The sequence below is a fragment of the Gastrolobium bilobum genome, unplaced genomic scaffold, assembly GCF_033153095.1.
Source record: "Gastrolobium bilobum isolate Gb01-03AN ecotype WA unplaced genomic scaffold, APGP_CSIRO_Gbil_v1 utg10606, whole genome shotgun sequence".
Taxonomy (NCBI): Eukaryota; Viridiplantae; Streptophyta; class Magnoliopsida; order Fabales; family Fabaceae; genus Gastrolobium; species Gastrolobium bilobum.
The window spans coordinates 310,070-333,860 of NW_026897840.1; the positions used below are offsets into that span (position 1 = coordinate 310,070).

A 23,791-nucleotide genomic window follows, 5' to 3' on the forward strand; every position below is an offset into this window, starting at 1 on the left:
AGAAAAAAATACCATTTTAAATGTGTTTTTTATTTTCATTTTTTACTGTCACATTAATACCATTTTAAATGTGTTTTATTTAAAATGTTTTGATTATAGAGCCTCTTTTATTTCATATTACTTGAGGTAGGATCTCTCACACAATAAGTTATGTAATGGATCCACCACTTTTTTTTAAAAAAAAGATAACACGAATTTCAATATCTTACAATATGATAAAACTATCTGAAAAATAATTTCCTTTGATTATAAGCATTTTTAAAAGAACAAACTACAAAATGTATAATTAAATTAAAATAAATTTAAAATTTAAAACAATCCATGTAAATGTGTAATAAAACTGATTAAAAATCCATTTCATCAAACATCAAAATAAACGAATTACATAAATAAAGGGATATAAGAAGGCGGCTTTCACGAAATAATCAAAACATAAGCTCAGGTTCCACGCAACTTAAGTCTAAAGAGACGAGAATAATTGAAGTCCTGATAGCCCCACAAGGGGCAACTTTATTGCTTCAGAATTTTTGATAGTTTAAGCGGATGGAAATTGGAAAATTGTGTAATTATCAATGTGATTCCAGACATGACGTGACGGGATAGTGCAAGTGACATCAAGCAATCATTCTTTTAAAGCAGACGTTGGAAAAGCTCCAACAGCAGAAGGCCACATTTCCCCTTCCCCAATAGGCAGCAGGTAGCTATCAAACACATTCAACACCCATGAACTAATATAACGCTCCCAAACTGGTGGGAAACTGACCCCAGATTTCAAAAAGCAGCCGAGGGGCAGTAGGGAAACAAAGACAAAATTCCCCCATGTTGAAGCAAACCATCCCCCAGAGTAAGAGTAAGAACATCATATCCCATAAAAACAAGTAAACTCGAGTCATGCAACTAGCTCCACAATAACAAAAAAAAAAAGTTTTTTTTTTCTTTTTCTTTTTTTTTGGTGGTGGGGGAGAGGAGGGGAGATTTTACTGTTTGGTCCTTTTTTATGTTTTATAATATGTATTTTCTTCCCATTTTTCAATCATTTTATCGTAAATATGCCTTGTGAGAAATCATTCCCATTTTGCCATATGCAAAATCTGAGACCATCTCCAGATACCAGCTTCCCGTGACCCTCTTAAAGAGCTGTCCAAAAAAAGAGTGCTAAAGCGCACATCTACAGCCCTAATTTCTTGCTGAAATAAAGTGATCTGAGCCTTGAATACCAACTTGACCAGTACCCTCGCTAGTGGAGAGCTGCAATGAATTATTCAAATCCCCAAATGCAGATCTATGTTGTGAATCATCAGATAGAACATCTAATCCTCCAGCACCATCGTAATCAGTTGTGACTAGTTTAACATGGCGTACTTGTTCTGCCAGCATGTCAGGATTCAACACTCCAAGGGTTTGAGAACCTGTAACATTAGAAAACTGAACGGGAGGCATGACCCATTTCCCCCAATCATTTCGTCTCCTTATTTTGTCACCCTGTGATATAAAGAAAAATAAATAAATTTCAAACAAGAGGTTTAATATATCCATAGAACAAGGACAGATGAAAATAACTTTTATTAGATACTCCCAATGAATTCGTGTTCATATTCAAAACCATAGAATTAAATCTCGAATGCAAGATCAGAAAAATACCTGCAATTCAACAACAGATGAAGTTCGAACAGCATCTATAATAAGCTGAATATTGTCAGTCAAATGCATAACCTGACAGACAAACATTTATCACTGGGTAACGAATAATGCCAAACTCACGTTCAAATAGGATATTTTTTTTTAAAAAAATTGTTTGCTGTGGAATTGGAAAACTAGATACAGCAGAGTTACAAGCTTCAGATGATATGTGATGAACTCCACCACATAAAATAGTAACATTAGAAGATACTAAAGCAGGCATTACACCCAAAACAATCATACACATTTACTCATCCATTTCCATTTCACCTGTGTCAATCATAATTAAGATTATAGAAAATTCAGTGAGATCGACTTCTGTATACATCAGAGTGTAAGATGTTTCAAGTTAAGCCTAAAGCAATTAAGTGTAAATCAAAATACATTTAACAACATGAATAACAAACCATAAAGCTCTTTTTGGTCCAACCTTGGTGTATAAGTATAACCATAATATCACATGCATGACCATAATTATATCCGTTAAATATGCCACTTAATTAGATTTCAGGTGATAGTAGTAGTAGTAGTAGTAATAATAATAAAAACAGAAATATTATTCAATACACTAAAAGGAACATTTAATTTTAAATCCATGAGAACAGATTATAAAATCTAAAATTTAAAAGGATCACAATTAGCTTAAGCATTTTTATTTTTCTAATAATGGTGCATATTTTCATACATAAACTAAATTTGATTATCAAACCCATGCTTTCATTCATATTATCCTATTTCAGTGAAGGGAGCGCAGAGAAAAGGCACTATCACAGAAGGCCAACACAAGTAAATAATTTCCATGTTAACATATGATACCCACTAGGAGATATCTCACATTTTCATCATACTGATGGTAAAAAAAGACTAGGATATGCAAAAAATATGGTTTTCATGTAAAAGAATTATGCAAAAATAAGTATTTTTTTTTTAATCAGAACCTGGCCTTGCATTTTAAACATTTGCTATCCAAATGCTATAAATTTTTCCTCAAGACACTGCAATAACTTTTTGTTTTCCAAGTGTAATTCAGTGATACACAACATAATTAATAAAAACTTGACTCTATATTCCTTAAACAGAGTAGCATTACTGCATATTGCTGAAAACTAAAGTAGGATAAAAGAAAAACCAAAAACCATAACCTGAATCCCCCACAACTATAAGGACTAGCTTAACTCACCAGAAAATTAAAACTGGTCTAGGGCAGGATGCTAACTTTTGCATCCTGATCCCCTCCTTAAAATGTAGCACTTATAGTGTACCTTAACGTCACTTTGATCATTTCAATACTAAAACTATATCTTAAAGAGCCGAGTTTTTTCCTCTCCAAAACATATTTTCTACTAGTACAATATTATAGGAACACTGCAACCATAGGGAGACAACATATGCTACCATCATTTCTCACCCCATGATTGTGAAAGAACAATAAAATTAAAACATAATTTAATCAAAATCAAAACACCACATATGCAATCATCATGACCTAATAATCATAGCAAAGAAGCACCTAAATCAGTCAACACGTAGCTTCCAGTAAAGGGTGGATGATCGTCATATATAATTTAATCCTTCTACAGTAGATTAATAATTTATGTCATGTAACATATATATGTATATGTGAGTGTGTGATCAACTACAAAACAAAAGAACAATCCATCTCCCACACACACAAACAGATAATCAATCACATTACCCCAAACAACTCACTTTGTTGAAGCCTGCAATTAATTTTATTGGAACCCAGCCCTGGTCATCCATGTTCCGCCGCAAGAATGTATCTCTAATTAAATTCTCATTACTGCAGTAGACAAGTTGTGGTATATCTACAGTCAACCTTCTAAACCAGTTAAAGACAAGAAAACAAATACAAAATATTGACAGGACAAAATAAAAGCAGTACCTAAAATAGTAGTCAATCTGGTTGACTATCTTAGTATGCAACTGAGGGTCTGGTGGACCTGTATAGAACAGTGCATGATGTGGCATTGGAGGCACAAAAGGAGCACCTCTTAGTGAATCCAGGGGTGGAGGTGGAGCTGCAACAAATACCATCGGAGGTACCAGTTCTGAAAAATGAATACTGCCATCAGAATAAATTCATATCCTAAAAGAATCCATCTTGTCATTAATACACCATACCATGGAATCCAATGTGGCTACCAAACGGCCGCACAGGTGGTGGGTGAATAAATTGAGCAGAATTAGGAGGCGGAGGTGGCCTTATAAATCTTGGAACAACTCTTGGTGGCATGTGTGCGTCTCTACCATTGAAATTTCGATGAGTATTCCAGTCCTGATCGCGCCTGTTCCCATAGTTATGATGGTGAGCACCATCTCCACGCTGATGTGGACCGCCATTACGATTTCTAAATGAATTACGCTGCTGTGGATGATCATTAGACACAAATCCACTTCTTTGTGCATGGTCCTTTGGAGATGAGTTGTGGGACCCTGTTGCGGCTATTGAAACCTGGGGTGCAGACTTTTGTGGGTGGCCACCATTAGAAGATGCATTTGAACTGTTATGTCTGAACGATTTCTGGCGAGTCGGCACCATATTGTTTGTGCTTGCATTATCACTGACTTGCCTCTGTGAAGAGGAAGAAGGCGTGCTTCCCATACCCTATAATTGGCACTTAAAACAATAGCAATGTCTATGTGCTTATATACAAACCATAAAACAAAGAATATACATGCCAGCTCACAATCATCCAGTTGCTAAGATACATCCATAACTAAAAACTGAAAGAAATACTTGCATTTTCCAAATTTTGCCAGAGATAAGAAAAGGTTAAGGCTCCTATAAAGTGAGCTTGTATGTAAAGTGCGCAAGTAAGGATGTATCTACCCTAAATTTAATTTAAAATACATCATGATATTATCCCACTAAAATTTAAGAGAAAACCATTGAAAACACATGAAAAATAAACTAATAGCCCTACAAATACAAATAGTTATAACTGATTGTTGCAGGTATTATAATAACTCAAATACTAGACTGAATCGCTAAGGAAACAAACCTGCAATTGGGGCACAGAAGATCCATCCAACAAACCCTTGGATGATTCCGATTTCATAGCAGCTCTGGTGGACTCGGACAACGCGGGCCAAGAGACCGCGTCCATGACCGGCGTAACCTCCGAAGCTGCGCCATTGGAAGGCTTGTTCCAAACAGGCCTCTTAACACTGTTGCCATTGTCAGAGCTCTCGGCGGCAGAGCTAGAATCATCCACCGGGGCTGCAGCGGCGGCGGAGGAGGAGGGGGAAGGTTCCGCCGACTGAGGCGGTGGCGGCGAGGAAGGAGCAGCAGCAACAGTCTCCGATTCGCCGCGGACAATCTGGTTCCACGGCGAAGAAGAGACAGGGAGCCGCGTTGCGCGGCGCGATTGGGGGTTATCGGAGGAATGATTACCAGTCATGGCCATAGATAATAGCAAATGTTTAGGGTTAATAATAATACCTCAGTCGTCGACGAGATGATCGACGTCGTAAGAAAGAAGATTCGATTTGCAGAGAGAGAGAGAGTTTTAAGGTTTGGATGAAACTCCAAAACCAAATGTAGTAAACTAGGGTTCCAAAATTTTGAGCGATCTGATAGAGAAGAAGAACTTGTTTTGTTTGTGTTTATGTGCGTGTGATGAAAGAATGCGTTCAGAAGAAAGATTGTAAGAATGCTTGGGATGCCAGGTTTTCTTCTTCTGTGACGCTCGATTTTACGCAAATACCCCCTGCGTTATTTCCATTTCCTTTCCATTACGACTTTAGTTATTGACGTCAGACACCAGTTACTGCCACTGTTGATGTTTACTGTGTTTTCTAACCAAATAAAATGAAAACTAAAAAACAATTTAGAGGTACCTTCCGATTAGTCTCAACTGGACAGCTTTCTTTTTCTTTTCTTTTTTGTTATATTGAACTCGACAGCTTTTTCGTCCCACCATTAAATAAATTAATTATAAAATTAATTATTCCAACTAATGTCATCACTTTTCAAGTGATAAAACTACGCTCATGTTTTTCTTTGCTGCTTGCGTTTTCTATATAGCTGTAATTGAAAGAAAATGGAAAACAAAATAGGATGCTATTGCCCCCAGCAATTAAATATTTTTATATTATTTTTTAAATGTTTAATTCTACGCGGTGTGGTCCCCATACTAATCAAATAAAGAGCTTCAAACATATGTTCACAGTGAGCACAAGTAGACTGGATGATGGGCACACAAACCTAGCAAAACTACCTTTCGAATATAATCACTAAAATCTTCAAGTCTCCATGGTTTTTATTAAAAGATTACAACTCATCCTTTTTAAAATCTCAAGTAAGTTTCAATATAGTCAGTCATAAGAGGATAGTTAAAGCAACGCGTGAACCAACAACATTTGATTTCAAACAAGTGGTCAAAATTTAAAAAGTATCCAAATGTTACATAATAAATTTTAAAAAATAATGTAACTAATTTTAAAAAATTCACTTGATTTAATAGTATTTTTAAATTGAGAAATCATATAAAATTCAACTAATATAATTTATTTTTTATTTCACAACAAATCACTCATTTTATACTCTTATAGCAAATTTGGTAAATTATCAAGGACCTGCTAATTCATGAACAAATGTAGGAGGACAGACACATACTTTGCAAAATACTTCTTCACTGATTTGGAGGAAATTGAGCCTGAAGCCGTTATCTAGAGTTCAGGCCCGCATAAGACCTTTTGTTATAACAACAATTTGGCTTTGAATGTTGAATAAATCCTAGAATTGGAACATCTACATTACGGTTCCCATACAAAGCTCAATATTATATCCTAGAAAGTTAACGGCCCATTTGGGGCCTTCAAAACAAATCCTTGGTATACGCTTATTTCGGCCCAATATGAATGAGGTTTGTCATAATTTTATCTCCTATATACATATAATGGTGTGTGTGATTTATATTTATATTTTATTTTTTTTCTTTTCATTTGACTTTATATGAACCCACATATTTTAATACATGTGTTGCAGATAATATTAATTTATCTTTGATAATTAAAATGTATTCATAATATAATTTAGTTTTAGTTTTAGGGAATTCATTTTCCTATGAAATAAGAGATTGTTTTCTCTTATTGCACGTGTCAAGATCCGTGCTATCGCCTTTTTTATAACAAGTAATGGGTTCCGTCACTTTGTATCTGTCACATAATAAAACTTACCTTATATAACATGAGAAAAGAGAAGTCCTTAGTTTCAATAGTATAATTAATTATTAAAGAATTATCATTTCTCTGTCAATTTAAATTAAAACTATCTCTAACAACTCCAAAATTACATTATTTTGGGAATGGGGATTAATAAAAAATATTTAATATATATATATATATATATATATATATATATATATTTACCAATATATCGGATATAATTTATGTCGATCGAGAAAAAAGAAACCATTATTACACGGGTGATTGAATCGCGAAATGAGTATAAGCTTTATATAAAGTTGTGAAGCCCCTAATATGAAGAAGAAGCTTTGACTCTGGGAAATTTGGAGGGTTTGGTTATTCCTTAGAGATGGCAGAGAAAGATAGGGATGAAGAATATGATGAGACGGTGACGATGACCACCATTTCCCGGCACTGTTTCGGCGATGATTCTGAAAAGCCAAGCTTCCGCATCTCCATAATTGAGGTCCTCCACTTTCGCTACCTCACATTCGGACTCTCAATTCGAAACACTAACAAATACTTTATGTTATTTTCTATGCCTTGAACGCAGAACATGAAGGAGGACTATGGCCTATTCGTGTGGCCCTGCAGTGTAGTTCTTGCCGAGTACGTTTGGCAGCAGAAGAAGCGATTTTCAGGAGCTAATGTTGTTGAGGTTTGCTTTTTAAATTCGTCGGTTATAATGCACTTTATTATCTATATGATATTTCTTATCATGTTGATGCAGCTTGGTGCTGGAACTTCCTTGCCTGGTTTGGTTGCTGCAAAAGTTGGTGCTAATGTCACTCTTACGGATGACTCGAGCAGATTAGAGGTATTACACTATCACCATCTTATCATTTTTTAACTTGTTATTTTAAAAAAAGGTTTCAAATTAATCGGTTGCTATGAAACAAAGTCAAGTGTAATAGTGTATTACCTTTTGATTGTTATAATTAAATCATAATGGCCGGGTCCTGAAACCTATAGATCTGTCAGATGATTGCTTATTGACTATTATTGATTTGGACTTGTAGGTGCTTGACAACATGAGAAGAGTTTGTGACCTGAATAAACTTGACTGCAATGTAAGCTATCACTACATGGGTTTTCTAAAAGGTGGTGATTAAGCGGAAGTGTGCAACAGCCACTGCTTATATGTATACATGATGCCTGAAATTTTATTTCATCATATTGTCTCTGTTGTCTGAATGTATTGCATTCTACTTGTAGGTGCTAGGATTGACATGGGGAGTTTGGGATTCATCCATATTCAGTTTACAGCCGACAATTATTCTGGGGGCTGATGTGTTGTATGACTCAAATGGTGAGAAAATAGGCTGTGTTAGTTATTTTCCATCTTCCTCCGTGGATTGGACTAAAGCATTGTTTCTTTTATAATATTTAGCCTTTGATAACCTCTTTGCTACTGTGACATTCCTGCTCCAAAATTCTCCTGGGTCAATTTTTATAACTTCATACCATAATCGAAGGTATTTTTCGTTCTATGTGATGCTAACTTATGACACAATTTTGTCCTTGCTCAACAACCTGCATCTGACAATTTTTTGTTCCTATTTTTTTTAATTAAGCTATCTAATCATTTGCAGTGGGCATCACCTTATTGAGTTCTTGATGGGAAAATGGGGCTTAAAGTGTCTCAAGCTTCTTGATGGGTTTTCTTTCTTGCCATCCTACAAGGCATCACTGCTAAGTGGTAACATTCAATTGGCAGAGATAGCTCTTATATCAAAAGATAATGCTTGAGGTAGCTCAAAGTTTTATAATAAAATTTTGGGAGTTTTCTTGGGTGCTGGTGCTGCTTTTATCTATGTTGTTCTTCTTCTTGCTTTCAGAAAATTACATCTCATGTATAGATGATCAACCAATAGAATTAGACATGATCATTCTACAGGAATGCCTCCTACAAATGGATATCATTGCTTTTCTGCCATACACTAGATAAAGAAAAAGCAGATTTCCTGTTTATTTGGTTGTTGCTTAATGTTAAGTTTAGCCAAAACATTGGAGCAACCTTTGTGGATAGAGAGCCAGGATGGCTCTCTTTGAGGAATTCTATAGTGTTATTTTCTTCAACAGGTTTTCAAGTTTCATTTGGATTTGATTTGATTTACTCTTAAGAATTATTGTGCATTTTATTATTCAATATTTGAATTTTGAAAAGATGTTTACATGTTAATATTTGCAGGGCTGTCAAATTGCTAAACCTAAAACCTGTATAATTTTTTTGAGAATTTAGATATTCTTCTGTTGTGATGAAAACTGTTGCATTCTTCATAACATTTCTTCTTTAAATCTCAGAAACTGTTTTTGCGACATTACTTTTGGGATAAAAGTGGGGAAAATGAATGCTCAAACATGGACCATGCCCAGAAGTATATAGTTTTCACCAGTAATGTTCTCTGCAGATAGGTTTGTTGCATATGTTGTTACAAGATTGAGCCCTTACTTTTTGGACAAAAATTATTACGTAGATATGGAAGATATATAATTTTGCATTCTTATCTGCTATTCCAAATTGTAGCCTCTGATAGTTACATTTGCTGGGCATGTTCCTTACAAGATTGAGCCCTTACTTTTTATCAAGAAAATCATTCCTTGAATTAGTAGGCTGCCAAGGTCATGTGCCTGAGCAGCATGTTTCCTGGCTCGTTACTTAAGTTTGCCAAAATGGTATATTTTACAACTTAGTTCTAAATTAATTTCCATAGATATGCTTGAGATTTTATAAATTGAGATAAATATACATATTGCTTGCTTTTATAAAGGGAAAAAATATACATTCTTGCCATCTTGGAAATGTGATCCACCATTGTCAAACTTCTAACTTGTTTGGAAGATCATAATTTAACTTGAATTAAATTAAGACTTCTTAATTAGTCACTCTGCAGTCCTTCCTAACCTCTTGCCCACCATTGATGCTACCCATTTTGATCATGGACTTCCCAAAAGCCTCATAAAAAGCCTCTCGTGAGGTGGCAAACTTAGAAACCAGATGCTTAGTGTATGGGCTATCAAGCAAAGCTTGATCAGAAGAAAACAGGCCTTTCCCTTGGAGGATCAACTTGTAATATGTATTATCAAAAGTTATTGAAGAAGGGTCCATAGTGGTGCCTGCATTTTTGGCTTTATTTTTTAGTGGACAAATTGATTTCAGTTTTGCTGCAAATGACGGATTTAACGAAGGGTCTACATCATGTGTAGCATCAAAGTTGTGGATTCTGTTCTGGAAAGATGAGCAGTGAGAGAAACCTAAAGTATGCCCTCCTACATATGGGTCAAAAGACATGTTGCTCTAAGCTCTATTCAGATATAGCTTGGAATAAATGAAAAAAGGGTCAAGTTTTGACAGTGTTAACCTTAGGAATAGCTTACCTGACAGAGCTACCAGGTCTTTCACTGACAATCCTCTTTGAGAGAAGCTCTTGTGCAGTTGTGATATGTTGAAGTTTGGCCCTGGTAATTTTATGGTTTCACTGGCCTTAGATGTTCTTCCATCCTTTCTTCCTTTAGGAACATCCCATCTAGGTCCACCAGACTGTAAAATATACTTAGATATACCATCAGTAGAAACTTGCAAATACATGTTACCAAGGCTGTATATGTCAATGCTAAAAAAGATAACAGTTGTTTAGGATCCGAATGATGAGAAGTTTGGTATTTAGCTTTGTTTTCTTACCAGAAAAACTGCATCCCTTGCTGCTAAAGCAATGATATCAGCACAAGAGACCGCCCCAGGGCATGAAGCTTCTACGGCTTTCTTTGCTTCATTAATGACATAAAATGCATGCAAAGAAACATTTGGTGGTCCGTCCTTTTCTGCTTTGTTGTTTCCTTTTGAATTTAGCAGCACCGAAGCATCACACCCCTTTCAAAAGTGTAGGGAAAAAAAAGAAAAAGGATATAATCTGTTCGAATGATGCATCAAATGTATATTGGCATGGGGGTAAAAGGAAACAGTAAGAAATGTCAAGAGGAAGGGAGGGGGGGCATTATAGCATTACCCGAATGAAACAGTCATGGAAGTGCATTCGCAGAAGTGCTGCAGGAACTGTTTTGTCCCTTGCAGTGGCATCCTTCACTGCCTTGGCAACAATGAACTCCAGATCGGGGCATGTCTTTTTATAGTAGTTTAAACTCAGTGACTTGCAAGGAGAAACTATTGAAAACATAATAATCAAATTCATGAATGCAGCCATGAAAGCCATGGCAATCAAGAGTATTTGATGATTTTTAGCTTTTAGCTGTGGAAATCAAATATAGGCAAAATGGGTTTTTATAGAGATAAAAAGAGATTAGTTATTGTATGAGATGTAATGTCGCTTTAGATAATCATTTCGTTATGTAGTATTGTCAATGAAGTAGTAATGTTTAAGCATTCTCATTGCAAGAAGACAACCCACTTTATGTTTGAGTTTAGGCATAAATAATTTTGTGTTTTTTCAAGACCAGTCGCTATCAACCCACTTTAGCTTCCAAGCAAGACCAGTCGCTTTGCCATAGGCATAAATAATTTTGTGTTTTTTCATAGCTTGTTTTGTAGTTTAGGATTTTTGAATAATTGTCAGTTATTTATTTTTTTGTTATTTCTTTGATTCTGTTTGAGTGTGCGTTAATTGTGCTTTATTTCCTTTGATTGTGTATAAGTGTATAACCCCCTTTGATTCTATTTGAGTTTTATTTTTGTTTTATTTTGTCCCACCTCTTTTAGGCGGCATTAAGAACTCTATTGTAATTTGATTGTTTTTGGTTAAATAAAATTTAGAAATGAGAAATAATTTTCTCACAATTCTTATTTATGTTCATTCTTTCTTTCTGTGTAACCAATTAATTCTTGTTTCGGTATTGGAAAGCAGGCTCAACTGTTAAAGCCTCTGGTTATTTTCAGTGGCTTATAACCTCTTTTATTGGGGGGTGGGTTGATGGTGTGCACCATTATACTCAATAAGAATTATCATATTTGATCTATAGCCAGTTCTAAGCTATAACTTCATGGTCTTGGTGAATACAATTGGTAAGCTCAAAATATCACACCCCATGATACATCATGATGATTCATTGATTATTACATTACTTTCTGGCATTGTCCTAATGTGAGAGGTGAAATGTTTTATTTTACTGTGAACATTTTTTCCGTGATCAAACACTTGTAGTTGTAGTATTGCAGTTTAGGCTTTCGACGGAAATTGGGACGGTGTCATGTTTTATTTCGACTTTTTTGAGGCCTTGTTTGAATAAACTTTAAATTAAAATGCTTTTATGATATTTTTTATAATTATTTTTCAGAAATTATAGTTTATAAAATAAATATTAAAAATATTATTTTTAAATTTTACTATTTTTAAACAAAATTGTCTCATTACAACTTTTCAAACATAATGTTTATAAAAAAACTGGACCTAAATGGGGTCACTAAAAATCAACCATTAGAGATACTCGTTTTAGCTAGCCGCGCCTCTTTCATGGAGAAGGAGTGTATGAGGTAGTTGAGGCTGAGCCATCGTAATTTTGTTTTTTGCTACCAAAGATTATAGTCCAAAGGAATCTAATTATTAACGTTGCTGTATTGTTTTTGTGTCCGGAGTCCGGACAATATGGTGCATGTGCAAAAGCAAATAGTATGGAGGATGCTGTAGTTTTTGTGTCCGGACAGTCTGGTCCATTTGCAAAAGCAAAAAATATCCTCCCCCGCTTTCGTTTAAGATGAAAAGAATTATGGTAAAATCGGGCTGACGTGGCCGATTGGGTGCTAACCCGATATTAGTTTATTTTTTAACCGATTATTGAAAATTGTGGTCACTACCTATGTAGCGCCGATACCGACACAGGATATGGGATACGATACGACACGACACTTCGACACGTTAATTCTAAAAAATGTTAGATTTCGACATGTTAAGACACGTTTTGATATTGAATAATATTTTTAATTTATGTTGCGTATATTATATTTAATATTCAATAATTTAATAAAAAAATAAAGTTAAACTTATAATATATATTAATTTTGCAAAGAAACATAAGATATCACAAATATTTATATTAAATTCAATAAAATGATAATAGTAATCTAACGAATATAATAGTTAGAACTAAAAATGCAACGCAACGCAACCTTTGAACCTTTTTTGAGTTTCTACAACGCGTGTTGAAGTGTTGGAGTGTCGGAAAGTGTCGAGAAGTGTCGGACACGACACGTCGAAATTTTTGAAGTGTCGGTGCTTTATAGGTCACTACAATTGTATTTCTGGAATTCAAACTTAGAATCTAAGGAAAGGAAATATAATATTATTTTGGTTGTGATATTATGTTACATATCTTTCATAAATTCAATTTAAGTGATCAATTACTACAATAACTTATTTGTCCAGTATCTCAATCAAGTCGATGACCGGTCCAGGTCTAATAACAATGACAAAAACTGCCATATTTTTAGCGTTGTCTCTTGAAATTCGAGATATGTCTGAGGTCAATATATAAAGTATCCTATGTGAGAACATAAAATCTTTTAATATTTGATATTATCCACGTATAGTTAATTTGAACGTATAATATAGGTCCAATAATTATTACCTCCCAAAGATTATTATCCAAGATGCCTCATAATGGCCTATCAGTAGAATAATCCCTCAAACATATATGTAGCATAAAAGCATACTTAACGTGTAAGATTCGCATACACAGTGGTGGAGCCACCCTCCCAATCTAAGTAGGGTCAAAGAAAATTTAACTAGTGTCAAATACTAAAACATGAAAGATTATTTTGCCACAATTAGTTAGCCACGTTTAAACCGTGGCTAATTATAGAATTTCAGCTGGGGCCCAGGCTCCACCCAGATTGTACGTGGCTCCGCCATACACATCATCCTACATACTTATGCAGCAACTTAGAGTTAGCCACCACCTACGTTGATCAATGCCAGAATAACATGGACAAGCCTCCAGCCAAGTCTCCACCTGATAGCCCACTAAGAGGCATCTTGGAATTAGAAGTAGGTTGAAAGCACCTTACCATGACATGATCTCACAAGCAAGACATGTCACATACCATCATACAGAGGAAAAGACATGTACATTCATCTTCCATATATTTCACATGTAATCAATCAAATACTGTTTTGAGTGTCGAAGTGTCTTACAGGTATCTATCTCCTCATGTTCCGATCGTAACATCCCATAAGAAGCACATCCCTAGCGCATCATATCATCCCGCTAAAAGATCCAAGTCTTTATTCATTCCATAGATCATCACCAAGCATCTTCAATTTGGACTAGACTCAATTGTGTGTAAACCCAATTTGTATAGCTTTGATAAATAACATATAAAAAGTCATTTATCCCTTTTTTTTCCATCATGTTTGGTTGGATTTATTGCAGTGGAAATAATTAATTTTGACTCTCAGAATTAAAAAATCTAAGCTTTTCCGTTAAAATATAGCTTATAAAACTGTATAAAACCTACAGGTAATTACTATTTTAAAAGTAATTTTAAAATTTTCAAAAACATACATGTAAGTTTTAAAATTGATTTTAATTTATTGTAGCAAAACCAGTTCTTTTAAATCATATTAAGATATCATTTTTAACTTTAATTAAGTTCTTTTAACATTAACTCCATCATAAAACTTTTTTTTTTGTATATACAATTACTTTTAAAATCATCCAACTGATATCTAAATCAAACGGATTCCATATTGTTTGAATTTTTATAATGTCATCTTTAAATATCCAACATTATCCATATATAATATTTTGAAACAATATATATAAAGGGATAATTTATCAACAAAACCTGACACAGTTGGTAGATGACTGAGTCCCTTAAACATGCTGACCAGGGTTCCATTTCTAACTGTGTGTATGGAAAAGACTTTGTTGGTAGAGGCAAAGCCCACTTTGGTGATTCCTACGCTTTGAAAGGATTAGTCTTCTCATGAGGAATATCTTGAGAAAACTAAAAAAAAAGAAAGATAATTTTCTGTTTGATAATTTTTATTTATATATTTTCAAAATAACATATAATAGTTATGAAAAAACTTCAATATAATAAATATGCAAAAACTTTATATGATAAAAAAAATTACAAAGAAAATAATTTTATAATATCATATTTTTAAAGGTACAAATAATATCTATATTTTAAATAAGTTAAAAATGTCATTAATTATTACTAATATCTGAAAAAGGAAACCCAGTTTTTGTAAAATAAAACCTACTAAAACTTGTTAGTTCCCTATTTATAATAAACATTTAGTCTCATTTTTATTAATTTGTAATACACCAATTACTTTGCTCTAACTTACAACGAAAAGCTTAATTTTTTTATTTATTTTTTGCCTTATCGATGTAGTATTAACACAAGATGCAAGGTTTTTCTTTATTTCGTTTTCACAAATATATATATATATATATATATATATATATATATATATATATATATATAGGGCTAGCAATTTCTCATGTTGCATGAGAAATGCAAGTTTTTCTACAGAGAGAGAAAGATGTAGGGTCCACCTTAAAGAAAAAAATAAAAAATAAAAAAGTGATTGACACAGATATCGAAGTGAGAGCGGTAGGAGAGGAGACTTCTCATGCAACATGAGAAGTCTTTTTCCCATGTATATATATATATATAATTGAATTTTCTTGAAACAGAGCTATAAGCATTTCCGTTGTTGTATTATTATTGTGTGGATTGAGAAAGAAACGCATAGACTTGTTGTTATTAACATGGATTGGGGGTATGTTAATGTGTGTTTCAAGTCTTTCCAGCAGTGAACTATTATGAAGTTTAGTTACGAGACGTACTGACATTACAAGCTATCGCGTACAGGGGCTCAAATAAATATCAAAGTTACAAATGTTACTAAGACTAATAAAAAAACTAATTTTTATAATATTTTTTAGGACGAGACTAATTATTGAGATCAATAATTTATTATTATTATAAAAATATTATTATATATATAATACTAAAAAATATTAAACTTTACGGAGGGACGATTGCCAACCCACGCCTCTCTTCTCAGTTCGCCACTGCTTATAATTTATAAGTAGTCATATATTTAAAAATATTTGCCTCTTATACACGTTCATGTTGTTTTAGAACCCATGCCAGTTAAACCCTTTGTAGTATGCATAAGGTTTTCTAAGCTCAGTTTATTTATAATTAAAGCGAGTTCAGTTTAGATCATAAATTCATTTTAAGATAAATCTACCTTTTGAACTTGGGATTTAATGGTTTATGCTAGGTTACAAATGTGACTGTGTTTTGATTTGCTTAATTTATAACAAAGATAGTTTATTATAGAAATCTTAAAATAATATTTGAACAAAATGGCATCTTCATAAAATATAAGTAATTCCAAACATTCGTCAATTGTTTGATTTAAATTGTTTTTGTTTTTTAAGGTTTCTATTAAACTATGTCTTTATAACCGATATAAAGAAAATGAAAGGTGTTCAACTTCAACTAGTATTGGAACGAGGTCAAAATATTATTTTAAATATACATAAATACTATAAATGTACAATAGTAAGTAAAAAAAAAAAAAACAACGTACATATGTCAAGTGTGTAACGAATAAATGGAAAAAAATGAAACATATTTATGATATAATTAGATTTATTTATCACACATAAATCATATTAAATTAAAGTATTATATTAATATTAATATAATTTTCTTAACTCAAACTAGTCCTATATCGAATTATTAAAAGGAATAAAGTGAAATTTTACATCTTATGTTAATCCTACATCCAATAAGTAAAACAGAAAAAAGTGAATACTTTTCGTTAAAAATTGAAGGCATGTAATTGTTGTATTACAAATTAATAAAAATGAGATTGAATGTTGATTATAAATTGAGAACCAAATATTCTTATTAGTAAAAATGTTTAATTTTTTCTACCCAAAAGTTGTTGGTTTAGTAACAACCCAATTAGACCATAGATTTAACATGTCCAAAAAGTAGTTCGAATATTGAGAATCACAATTTCCGGAGAGGGTGAATGGGTAGAAACTCGAAACTGGATTAGTCGAATTTATTAGGACTTCGTATACTAGTTGGTATATACAAAAAAAAAAAATAGTTGGTTTTATTTTATTTTTTTTTCTATTTTTTTTTTAAAGATTCAAACGTATATATGAACCGTAGGGTTCAAATATCAGTTTTGGAAAATATTTTTGGGCACAAGTTAGAGCATTGGTTATTGATTTTTTTCTTCTTTTTTTTGTTTTGAATCTTAGAGTATGGTTGTGCTCGAGCTTCTACGAAGTAAGGTGATAGTTGCGGCAAGATGCTCTTGCGTGTGCTCTAGTGGGAATAAGAGAGTTGTGTACTTGGATCAAAGTTTGTGTGCTCTTGGAGCATTTTTTTTTTGATGGGATTGAGGTGAAAGAAAGAGAGAAAACGTTGAGGAGAAAGAAGAAATAAATTTTTTTTAGTCAAGGTGGTAATTTTTTAATGGAAGAACCATGGTAATTCTGGACTATAATAAAAAAATTTGTGTATTTAAAAGATATTTTGACACTCAAATTAGTATAAGCCATACTCCTAATGTGTAAGGTGGAATATTTACCTTATACTTGCTTAATGAATAAGAGTAAAAATCCCTTATTATATATGACGGCTGACAAAAGTCTCCAAAGAAATTTAAGATTTTTGCCTTTAATTATTGGGTCTAATATTAGTCGGCCTAAACTGGGAACAAGGTCCAATTAGCAAGGTCAATTTTAAAAATCATGCCTATGGCATCTTTTAATTTAGTTAAAATATAAATATTATTTGTACCTAAAAAAATATGATATTTTAAAATTACTTTTCTTGTAACTTTTTTTACCTTATTAGGTTGTTTGGTATTTATGATATTGATGTTGTTTTATCTCATAAAATATTTTATGTTATTTTTAAAATATACATAGTAAAAATTATCAAAAAGAAGATTATCTCTTTATCATAATTGATATATATATATATATATATATATATATATATATATATATATATTATGAGTGTAATACTTCTTCAGTCACTTAAGATAAAATTATCTCTAATAAACCTAAAATGACATTGTTTCGAAGAAATGACCTAGAGAGAAAAAAATATAACATTATAAACTAATATAACCCTAAATAAATCAGAATTATATAAATATATTTTTCTGAACTTCAAAACGACATTATTTTATGTTTACTGGAGATAAATTATTTTGAGTGACTGAAAAAAATATTAGACCCATATATTATTTTGATAACTGTTGTTAAAAAAAAAACGTATAAGTAATTTAATCTGAATAGAGTTTAGAGCAACATGTATTTTGACCCATGTAAGAAGAGGGCATACTTAGGTTTCTCTCTCTGCTCATCTTTCCGGAACGGAATCCATAATTTTGATGCTACACAGGATGTGAACCCTTTATTAAACCCGTCATTTACAGCAAAACTGAAATCAATTTGTCCATTAAAAATTAAGGGTTCATTTAATCTCATGTTACATGAGAAAAGATCTTTCATGTACACACATGTAGTGGGACCCACCATTTACAAAAAAAAAAAAAAAAAGTATCACAATTTTTGATTAATCTATTGGAGATAAAATTATTCTTATATTGTATAAGAGTAGTTTTTCCAAAAAATTAATTAAGCAAAAAAAGCAGCACCACTATGGACCCTTCTTCAACAACTTTCGATAATGCATATTACAAGTTGATCCTCCAAGGGAAAGGCCCATTCTGTTCTGATAAAGCTTTGCCTGATAGCCAAGACACCAAGCATATGGTTTCAAAGTTTGCCACTTTACAAGAGGCTTTTGTGAAGTCCATGACCAAAATCGGTAGCATCTTGAGCTTAATACCCAAATGTCAGTCCTCCTACTTTTATTCATCAATCATTAACTAGCCTGTCATAAAAAACTTTACCAAATCTGCTATAAGAGTATACAGATGAGAGATTTGTTGTGAAATATAAAATAAATTTTATTCGTTGAATTTTATTTAATTTTTTAAACTTAAATATTATTGAATCATGTGAATTTTTAAAAATAGTTACATGAATTTTTAAAATAATTATGTCAAAATTATATAACACTTTCCTACTTTTTAAATTTTGACCACTAGTTATTTATCATTTTTTTTTACCACTTGTTTGAAATCAGATGTCGATTCACGCATCACTTTATGCATCCTCTTATGACTATATTGAAACTTGGCTTATATAAGATAATTTTTTATTATTTAGAGAAAACGCATCTTGAGTTGTTTAAAAGATGGGTTATAGTGTTTACCAAAAAGAAAGAAAGATGGGTTACAGTATTTTAAGTAACATCTAAAAACCACGGGGACATGAAAGTTCTACTTCTAGTGATATATCCGAAAGGTAGTTTTGCTAGGTTTTTGTGTCCATCATTCAGTCTACTTATGCTCACAGTTATCATATGTTTGAAGTTCTTTATTTGATTATTATAGGCATCACACAATGTAGAATTAAAAACTTGGAAATTAATAAAAAAAAGGTATAAAATGAATAAGATTCAAATTGAAAATATTGTCACTTTAAAAGAAGTACAATGTAAGAATGGAAATATATATGGTTTACAACTTTACTGACATGTTTCTTCTACATTATTTACAAACTCAATATCAAATTAATGCTAAAAAGACTTGACCAAACGGGTAATAAAAATGCCTCTCTTGTGTGCGTGTGCTAATAGAAAAACCTACTAATTTGAATAATACAAGAGAAAATAGGCAAAGGTATGCTCAAAAAATGGCTAAAAGCAGAAAAATGGCCATTAAAAATGCAAAAGAAGGTTTTATCTTAAATGAGTGACTAGATGGAAGCCTTTCAGGATCAGTAGACTGGTTTGATGTTGCTTCAGGATTCACAGCCATAGCAGGAGAAACAGCAGGAGAGTGCGATGGATTAATAGGTAAATTGGAGAATTCATCATCATAACCTGAGAATACCATATCTCATTGTTTAACAATAATTAATGAGAAAGTAAAGGAAAGCATGCTGTTTTCTGAAGCAGTAGAGGTGAATTGTACTCACAATTAGATTCTTTCCATCCCAGAATCATGTTCTCACGGTCAAATACTACACGGTAACCAGTCATGAAGTTTTCTGCATGAATATATATAATGAATGTTGCAAATATGTATCAATACTTCAGCAACAACTTGATAGAAATTTGTAAAGAACCAATTCAACCCAAAAACGTAAGCTATTGGGTGAGGCTACATTAATGATTTTATATATCTTACGTCTCCTCACACGAGAGCCCATTGAGTTTGAAGGGTAGACGATGCACAAGCCCACCTACCTATGCGAAGAAAGAAATTCCACTACAAAGAAAGTAGGGGGCGTTGAGGATCGAACCCGGTACACCGAGGCTCTAATACTATGTAAAGAACCAATTCAACCCAAAAGCTTCAGCTATTGGGTGAGGCTACGTTAATGATTTTATATATCTCAACAAAGTTGTACATGTTTTTGTCATAATATTGAAGCATGGTTTATTAAAACAAAAAACACACAAGCAAGACATGCATTTGGCGAAACACTACATAATATCACAAGAAACTGAAGAAGAGTCTGATAAGAATGTAGCATAGTCTGAATTGAAAGCTTCAATATAAAAAAAATACTCACGTCCAATGATATTCAAGTTGTTGCTTTTCACGACTCCCAGACACAGCAAGTTAAGATTCTAGATATCACAAGAAGAATTTACGAGGTTAAGAGGTCTGAAAATCATTAGCTATAAATATCATGAAAACACAAAGTTGAATTTCATGATCTCACCTCACCAGTTACGGTTACTATTGGGTCCATGACAAAATAATTGTCACCACCTTTCATCGTCAGATTCAAAATGGGAGCTTGAACTTTCTCATTTGGGCTGCAGGTAAAGTCCAAATCAGTGCCTGATGGTTTAAAACGAAATAGAAGTAGAGCATTCTCTCAAGCTATAATCACCTTAAGTTATAACAGTACTCAAAGGGGAGATCAGAATCAGAATTTGAATACCGTTGTTGTTTAATTAGTGAATCAAACTGCAAAAATAACAGGAAAAATATATATTAAGAACTCAGTGTGACATGTAACTCTAGTTACCTTCTTAAACAACTATAATATAGATAGATTACTTACGCTGTGAGTAATCTGTGTATAAGCCGGGTCGTTTAGGGATGTAAACGAGGTACCAGAATCAAATATTGCATGGAACTCAAGATCAGAAGCATTTCCTCCCACAACAATTTGGGTAATGGTGATGTTGTAAGTTGGACTGGCAAGAAGTACCCATGTTAAAATAAGCACTAGTAAAGTTAGTCACAAGATTTTCTTTTCTTTTTGAGCCAACCCTCTCATTCAGTTTCTTTTGTATGTTTCAGTTTGCATCTAACCACTTCTTGTTAAACTAAAAAGAAAGAAGAATGAAAGATAATAACTATACTTACTGCAATGCCCTGAGGTTGAATGGTGTTTTTCCTTGGTCCAAGCTGCTATTATCCCCAAATGTGATTCTTCCAAGACCATCAGATCCAAAACACATTGAAAAAGAATTTGAAGTAAGACCTTCTTTGGCTAAGATACTTGGGACAGATAAATTACCCATGCCAAGTCCAAACAGACCATTTGGAGCTGCACCGTCCAAAAATGCACCAGTCTGAACTTGACCACAACTGCAACGTAATTGAATGACAAATACCAATGTTAAAAACATTATACCAAGCAGTTTCAAAGAACAAGTATCAAACAGAAGCCATGATTAAGAAATAATAGTTTTAATTTTAAGGACCAGCTTGGAAACTTAATGTTCTCTTGTTCACAAACCTGCTAAAGGTTTATTGGACATTGTTACTATAGTGGGTATCATCAACCTTCATAGAGGTGAACTTTTTTCCACTTCAATCACTATATACAATGTTATAGTCCAACTTCCTAGAGCAGAATAATGAAATATGGCCAAGAATATATATATATATATATATATATATATATATATATATATATATATATATATATATTTTGGAAATGGCCAAGAATATATTCTGATGCTTCATATATATACCCAATAAAGTATCTCAGCAAGATGTTGTGAATTTTACCCAAAAGTGATTCGTGTGTCAGCAACTTTTGTTTGATCATCATCTGTAATTAAGTGCAACACATCCTCTACCAAGAACCCAGTAGTGGAAGTACCATTTGATAGATATTCAACTCGATACGGACAACTGCCACCAGATGAAGGGCATTGTCCCTGTTCCTCACATAAGCTGCTATTGCACAAAACATTTTGGCTTGTGGATGATCCTTTAACATCATAGATATTAAATTCAATTGTCTGCCATATGAAGAAAGTATTAAAAAAAGTGTCATTAAATTCAAATTTCTACGTCACTTTTGTTTATAACTGATCAAGAACCGACAAAAAAGAAAGAAAAAGATAAAAGAAAAAACTCAAAGAAAAGGGCAACATGAATCCATTTAACCAAGACTTAACTATCAAGATATCCTTCAAAAACTAATTATGATGCAAATGAAGTTTCACATAGGGTATTTTACTCTTGACTTGGTAAAATGTGTACACAATCATAAATTACAAATTGATAAATGCTATATTTAGTAGAGGTAAATTAATCTCGATACCTTTCCATTTGATGCCTTTATACCACGCACACAACTGGTACAATTGCAAGGTAACCAGAATAAGTCACTACCGGTATCCAATGCCACAAGAAACGATAAAGCTGGTGTCCCAACAGAAACGTTGGCAAAATGCAAACTGAAATCCAAACAACGAGGATAAATTATTACTACATACGAATCATCATAGAGAATGCCTAACAAAACCCATCACAGAAATGAAAAGGTAACATAGAAAACATCATTTGTTTAGTACTGTAAAGAACCTTGGGATACACCACTCAAAAAGCTAGCTCAAAGCGTGGCAGTGCCCAAGGTCTTATAAACTCCACACTAGTTGCACATTCAACCAACGTGGGACTAGCTCAAAGGGTGACAGTGCCCAAGGCCTTCTAATCTCAACAAGTACAAAGTTCTGAAATTCCAAGCTTAATATGATCTTATAATGGATCACATCAAAATCCTCTCTCTTTTTTCAAAAAAGAAGTTTCCCAAGTGATTCTCTTCCTGCACTTTTTCATATACCAAACACATGGACCATATTCTACAATTTTTTTTTTTGTTCGAAATAAATCATTTCCCTATGCTACAAAATTCTTTTAAGAAAAAATGTAAATTTGACAAATGGTTGAAGAACTCATACAATCCAAAGGCGCCAATCTGATAAGTGTCGTTGCCGGGAGAAAAAGTGAGCGGCGTCTGATGATCGCCGGCGAGCCTCCGGCCCCGGAATACACGGTCTCTGTGAACCATAGCAGCATAGTATTCACGAGTTCCCTTGTCTGGTAGCTCATGAAAGCCCATAATTCCCTTCACCGGATCCGAGAACAGGTGGTGTATGTCAAACCCGAATGAACGAAGACCATAGCAGCTCTGTGAAGCTAAACTCATCAACAACGCCAACACCAGCGATATACACAGGGAACTAAAACGCCAAGCCATGAGTTGAAGCTAGCTATGTGATATGCGAGATTTTTCCCAGATAAAAAAAATAGTAATAACTATATATTTTGAGTTATCCCAGAATGTTCTGCTCTGCGCGTTCGAATGAAATGTCAGTGGCACTTCCAATAAACGGGTACAAAAGTTCCGTATTTTTGCTGTGGACTATTGTCGTTGAGTTGACCCCAAAAGTTGAAAATTAAAAATTAAAACATAAAAAACGGAGAAGGAAGCTATCAAGATTCAAGAGTCGGTTGTGTTTGGTTGAGGTATATCTTTGTGCTTGCGAAAAAGTCTTGAGTCT

At 33.3% G+C, this 23,791-nt stretch overlaps 4 protein-coding genes across 7 annotated transcripts; 1 reads left to right on the forward strand and 3 right to left on the reverse strand.

Annotated features, from left to right (window-relative positions):
* Positions 1 to 399: 399 nt before the first annotated feature.
* LOC133310759 (la-related protein 1C) lies at positions 400 to 5,327 on the reverse strand. Its single transcript, XM_061511741.1, has 6 exons — positions 4,704 to 5,327; positions 3,823 to 4,306; positions 3,584 to 3,749; positions 3,391 to 3,481; positions 1,642 to 1,713; positions 400 to 1,482 (listed from the first exon to the last, which is right to left on the reverse strand). Exons 1-6 carry the CDS (start codon positions 5,106 to 5,108, stop codon positions 1,177 to 1,179), a joined length of 1,524 nt encoding a protein of 507 aa, XP_061367725.1. The 5' UTR covers positions 5,109 to 5,327; the 3' UTR covers positions 400 to 1,176.
* A 1,835-nt stretch (positions 5,328 to 7,162) lies between these two features.
* On the forward strand, positions 7,163 to 8,829 carry LOC133310769 (uncharacterized). 4 transcript variants are annotated; one of them, XM_061511754.1, is made up of 7 exons: positions 7,163 to 7,357; positions 7,445 to 7,549; positions 7,622 to 7,708; positions 7,911 to 7,961; positions 8,107 to 8,200; positions 8,282 to 8,366; positions 8,484 to 8,829. In XM_061511754.1, the coding sequence occupies exons 1-7, from the start codon at positions 7,241 to 7,243 to the stop codon at positions 8,638 to 8,640; spliced, it is 696 nt and encodes a 231-aa protein (XP_061367738.1). In that variant the 5' UTR covers positions 7,163 to 7,240; the 3' UTR covers positions 8,641 to 8,829. The 4 variants fall into 4 exon arrangements, with proteins under 4 accessions (XP_061367738.1, XP_061367739.1, XP_061367740.1 ...); XM_061511755.1 differs by having other exon boundaries at positions 7,445 to 7,540; XM_061511756.1 differs by lacking the exon at positions 8,282 to 8,366 and having other exon boundaries at positions 8,480 to 8,829.
* An 877-nt stretch (positions 8,830 to 9,706) lies between these two features.
* LOC133310766 (peroxidase 64-like) lies at positions 9,707 to 11,183 on the reverse strand. The gene is made up of 4 exons (XM_061511752.1): positions 10,899 to 11,183; positions 10,574 to 10,762; positions 10,270 to 10,432; positions 9,707 to 10,161 (listed from the first exon to the last, which is right to left on the reverse strand). Exons 1-4 carry the CDS (start codon positions 11,100 to 11,102, stop codon positions 9,767 to 9,769), a joined length of 951 nt encoding a protein of 316 aa, XP_061367736.1. The 5' UTR covers positions 11,103 to 11,183; the 3' UTR covers positions 9,707 to 9,766.
* Positions 11,184 to 19,447: 8,264 nt separating this feature from the next.
* LOC133310756 (aspartyl protease family protein 1-like) lies at positions 19,448 to 23,791 on the reverse strand. Its single transcript, XM_061511739.1, has 10 exons — positions 23,189 to 23,791; positions 22,549 to 22,684; positions 22,008 to 22,243; positions 21,357 to 21,581; positions 21,049 to 21,184; positions 20,875 to 20,951; positions 20,701 to 20,797; positions 20,548 to 20,605; positions 19,948 to 20,019; positions 19,448 to 19,852 (listed from the first exon to the last, which is right to left on the reverse strand). The coding sequence occupies exons 1-10, from the start codon at positions 23,485 to 23,487 to the stop codon at positions 19,656 to 19,658; spliced, it is 1,533 nt and encodes a 510-aa protein (XP_061367723.1). The 5' UTR covers positions 23,488 to 23,791; the 3' UTR covers positions 19,448 to 19,655.

Bases quoted from the DNA above. Each gene is read 5' to 3' on its own strand.
- LOC133310759 (XM_061511741.1), bottom strand. From the start codon at position 5,108: ATGGCCATGACTGGTAATCATTCCTCCGATAACCCCCAATCGCGCCGC. The intron at 4,307-4,703 runs GTTTGTTTCCTT...TGCCAATTATAG, and splicing joins CTTCTGTGCCCCAATTGCAG to GGTATGGGAAGCACGCCTTC. The intron at 1,714-3,390 runs GTGAGTTGTTTG...TTTGTCTGTCAG, and splicing joins TAATTGCAGGCTTCAACAAA to GTTATGCATTTGACTGACAA.
- LOC133310769 (XM_061511754.1), top strand. From the start codon at position 7,241: ATGGCAGAGAAAGATAGGGATGAAGAATATGATGAGACGGTGACGATG. The intron at 7,550-7,621 runs GTTTGCTTTTTA...ATGTTGATGCAG, and splicing joins CAGGAGCTAATGTTGTTGAG to CTTGGTGCTGGAACTTCCTT. The intron at 7,962-8,106 runs GTAAGCTATCAC...TTCTACTTGTAG, and splicing joins TGAATAAACTTGACTGCAAT to GTGCTAGGATTGACATGGGG.
- LOC133310766 (XM_061511752.1), bottom strand. From the start codon at position 11,102: ATGGCTTTCATGGCTGCATTCATGAATTTGATTATTATGTTTTCAATA. The intron at 10,763-10,898 runs GTAATGCTATAA...CACTTTTGAAAG, and splicing joins TCCATGACTGTTTCATTCGG to GGGTGTGATGCTTCGGTGCT. The intron at 10,162-10,269 runs GTAAGCTATTCC...ACCCATATGTAG, and splicing joins AGACCTGGTAGCTCTGTCAG to GAGGGCATACTTTAGGTTTC.
- LOC133310756 (XM_061511739.1), bottom strand. From the start codon at position 23,487: ATGGCTTGGCGTTTTAGTTCCCTGTGTATATCGCTGGTGTTGGCGTTG. The intron at 21,582-22,007 runs GTAAAATTCACA...ATTACGTTGCAG, and splicing joins GACACACGAATCACTTTTGG to TTGTGGTCAAGTTCAGACTG. The intron at 20,952-21,048 runs GTAAGTAATCTA...TTATTTTTGCAG, and splicing joins ATACACAGATTACTCACAGC to TTTGATTCACTAATTAAACA.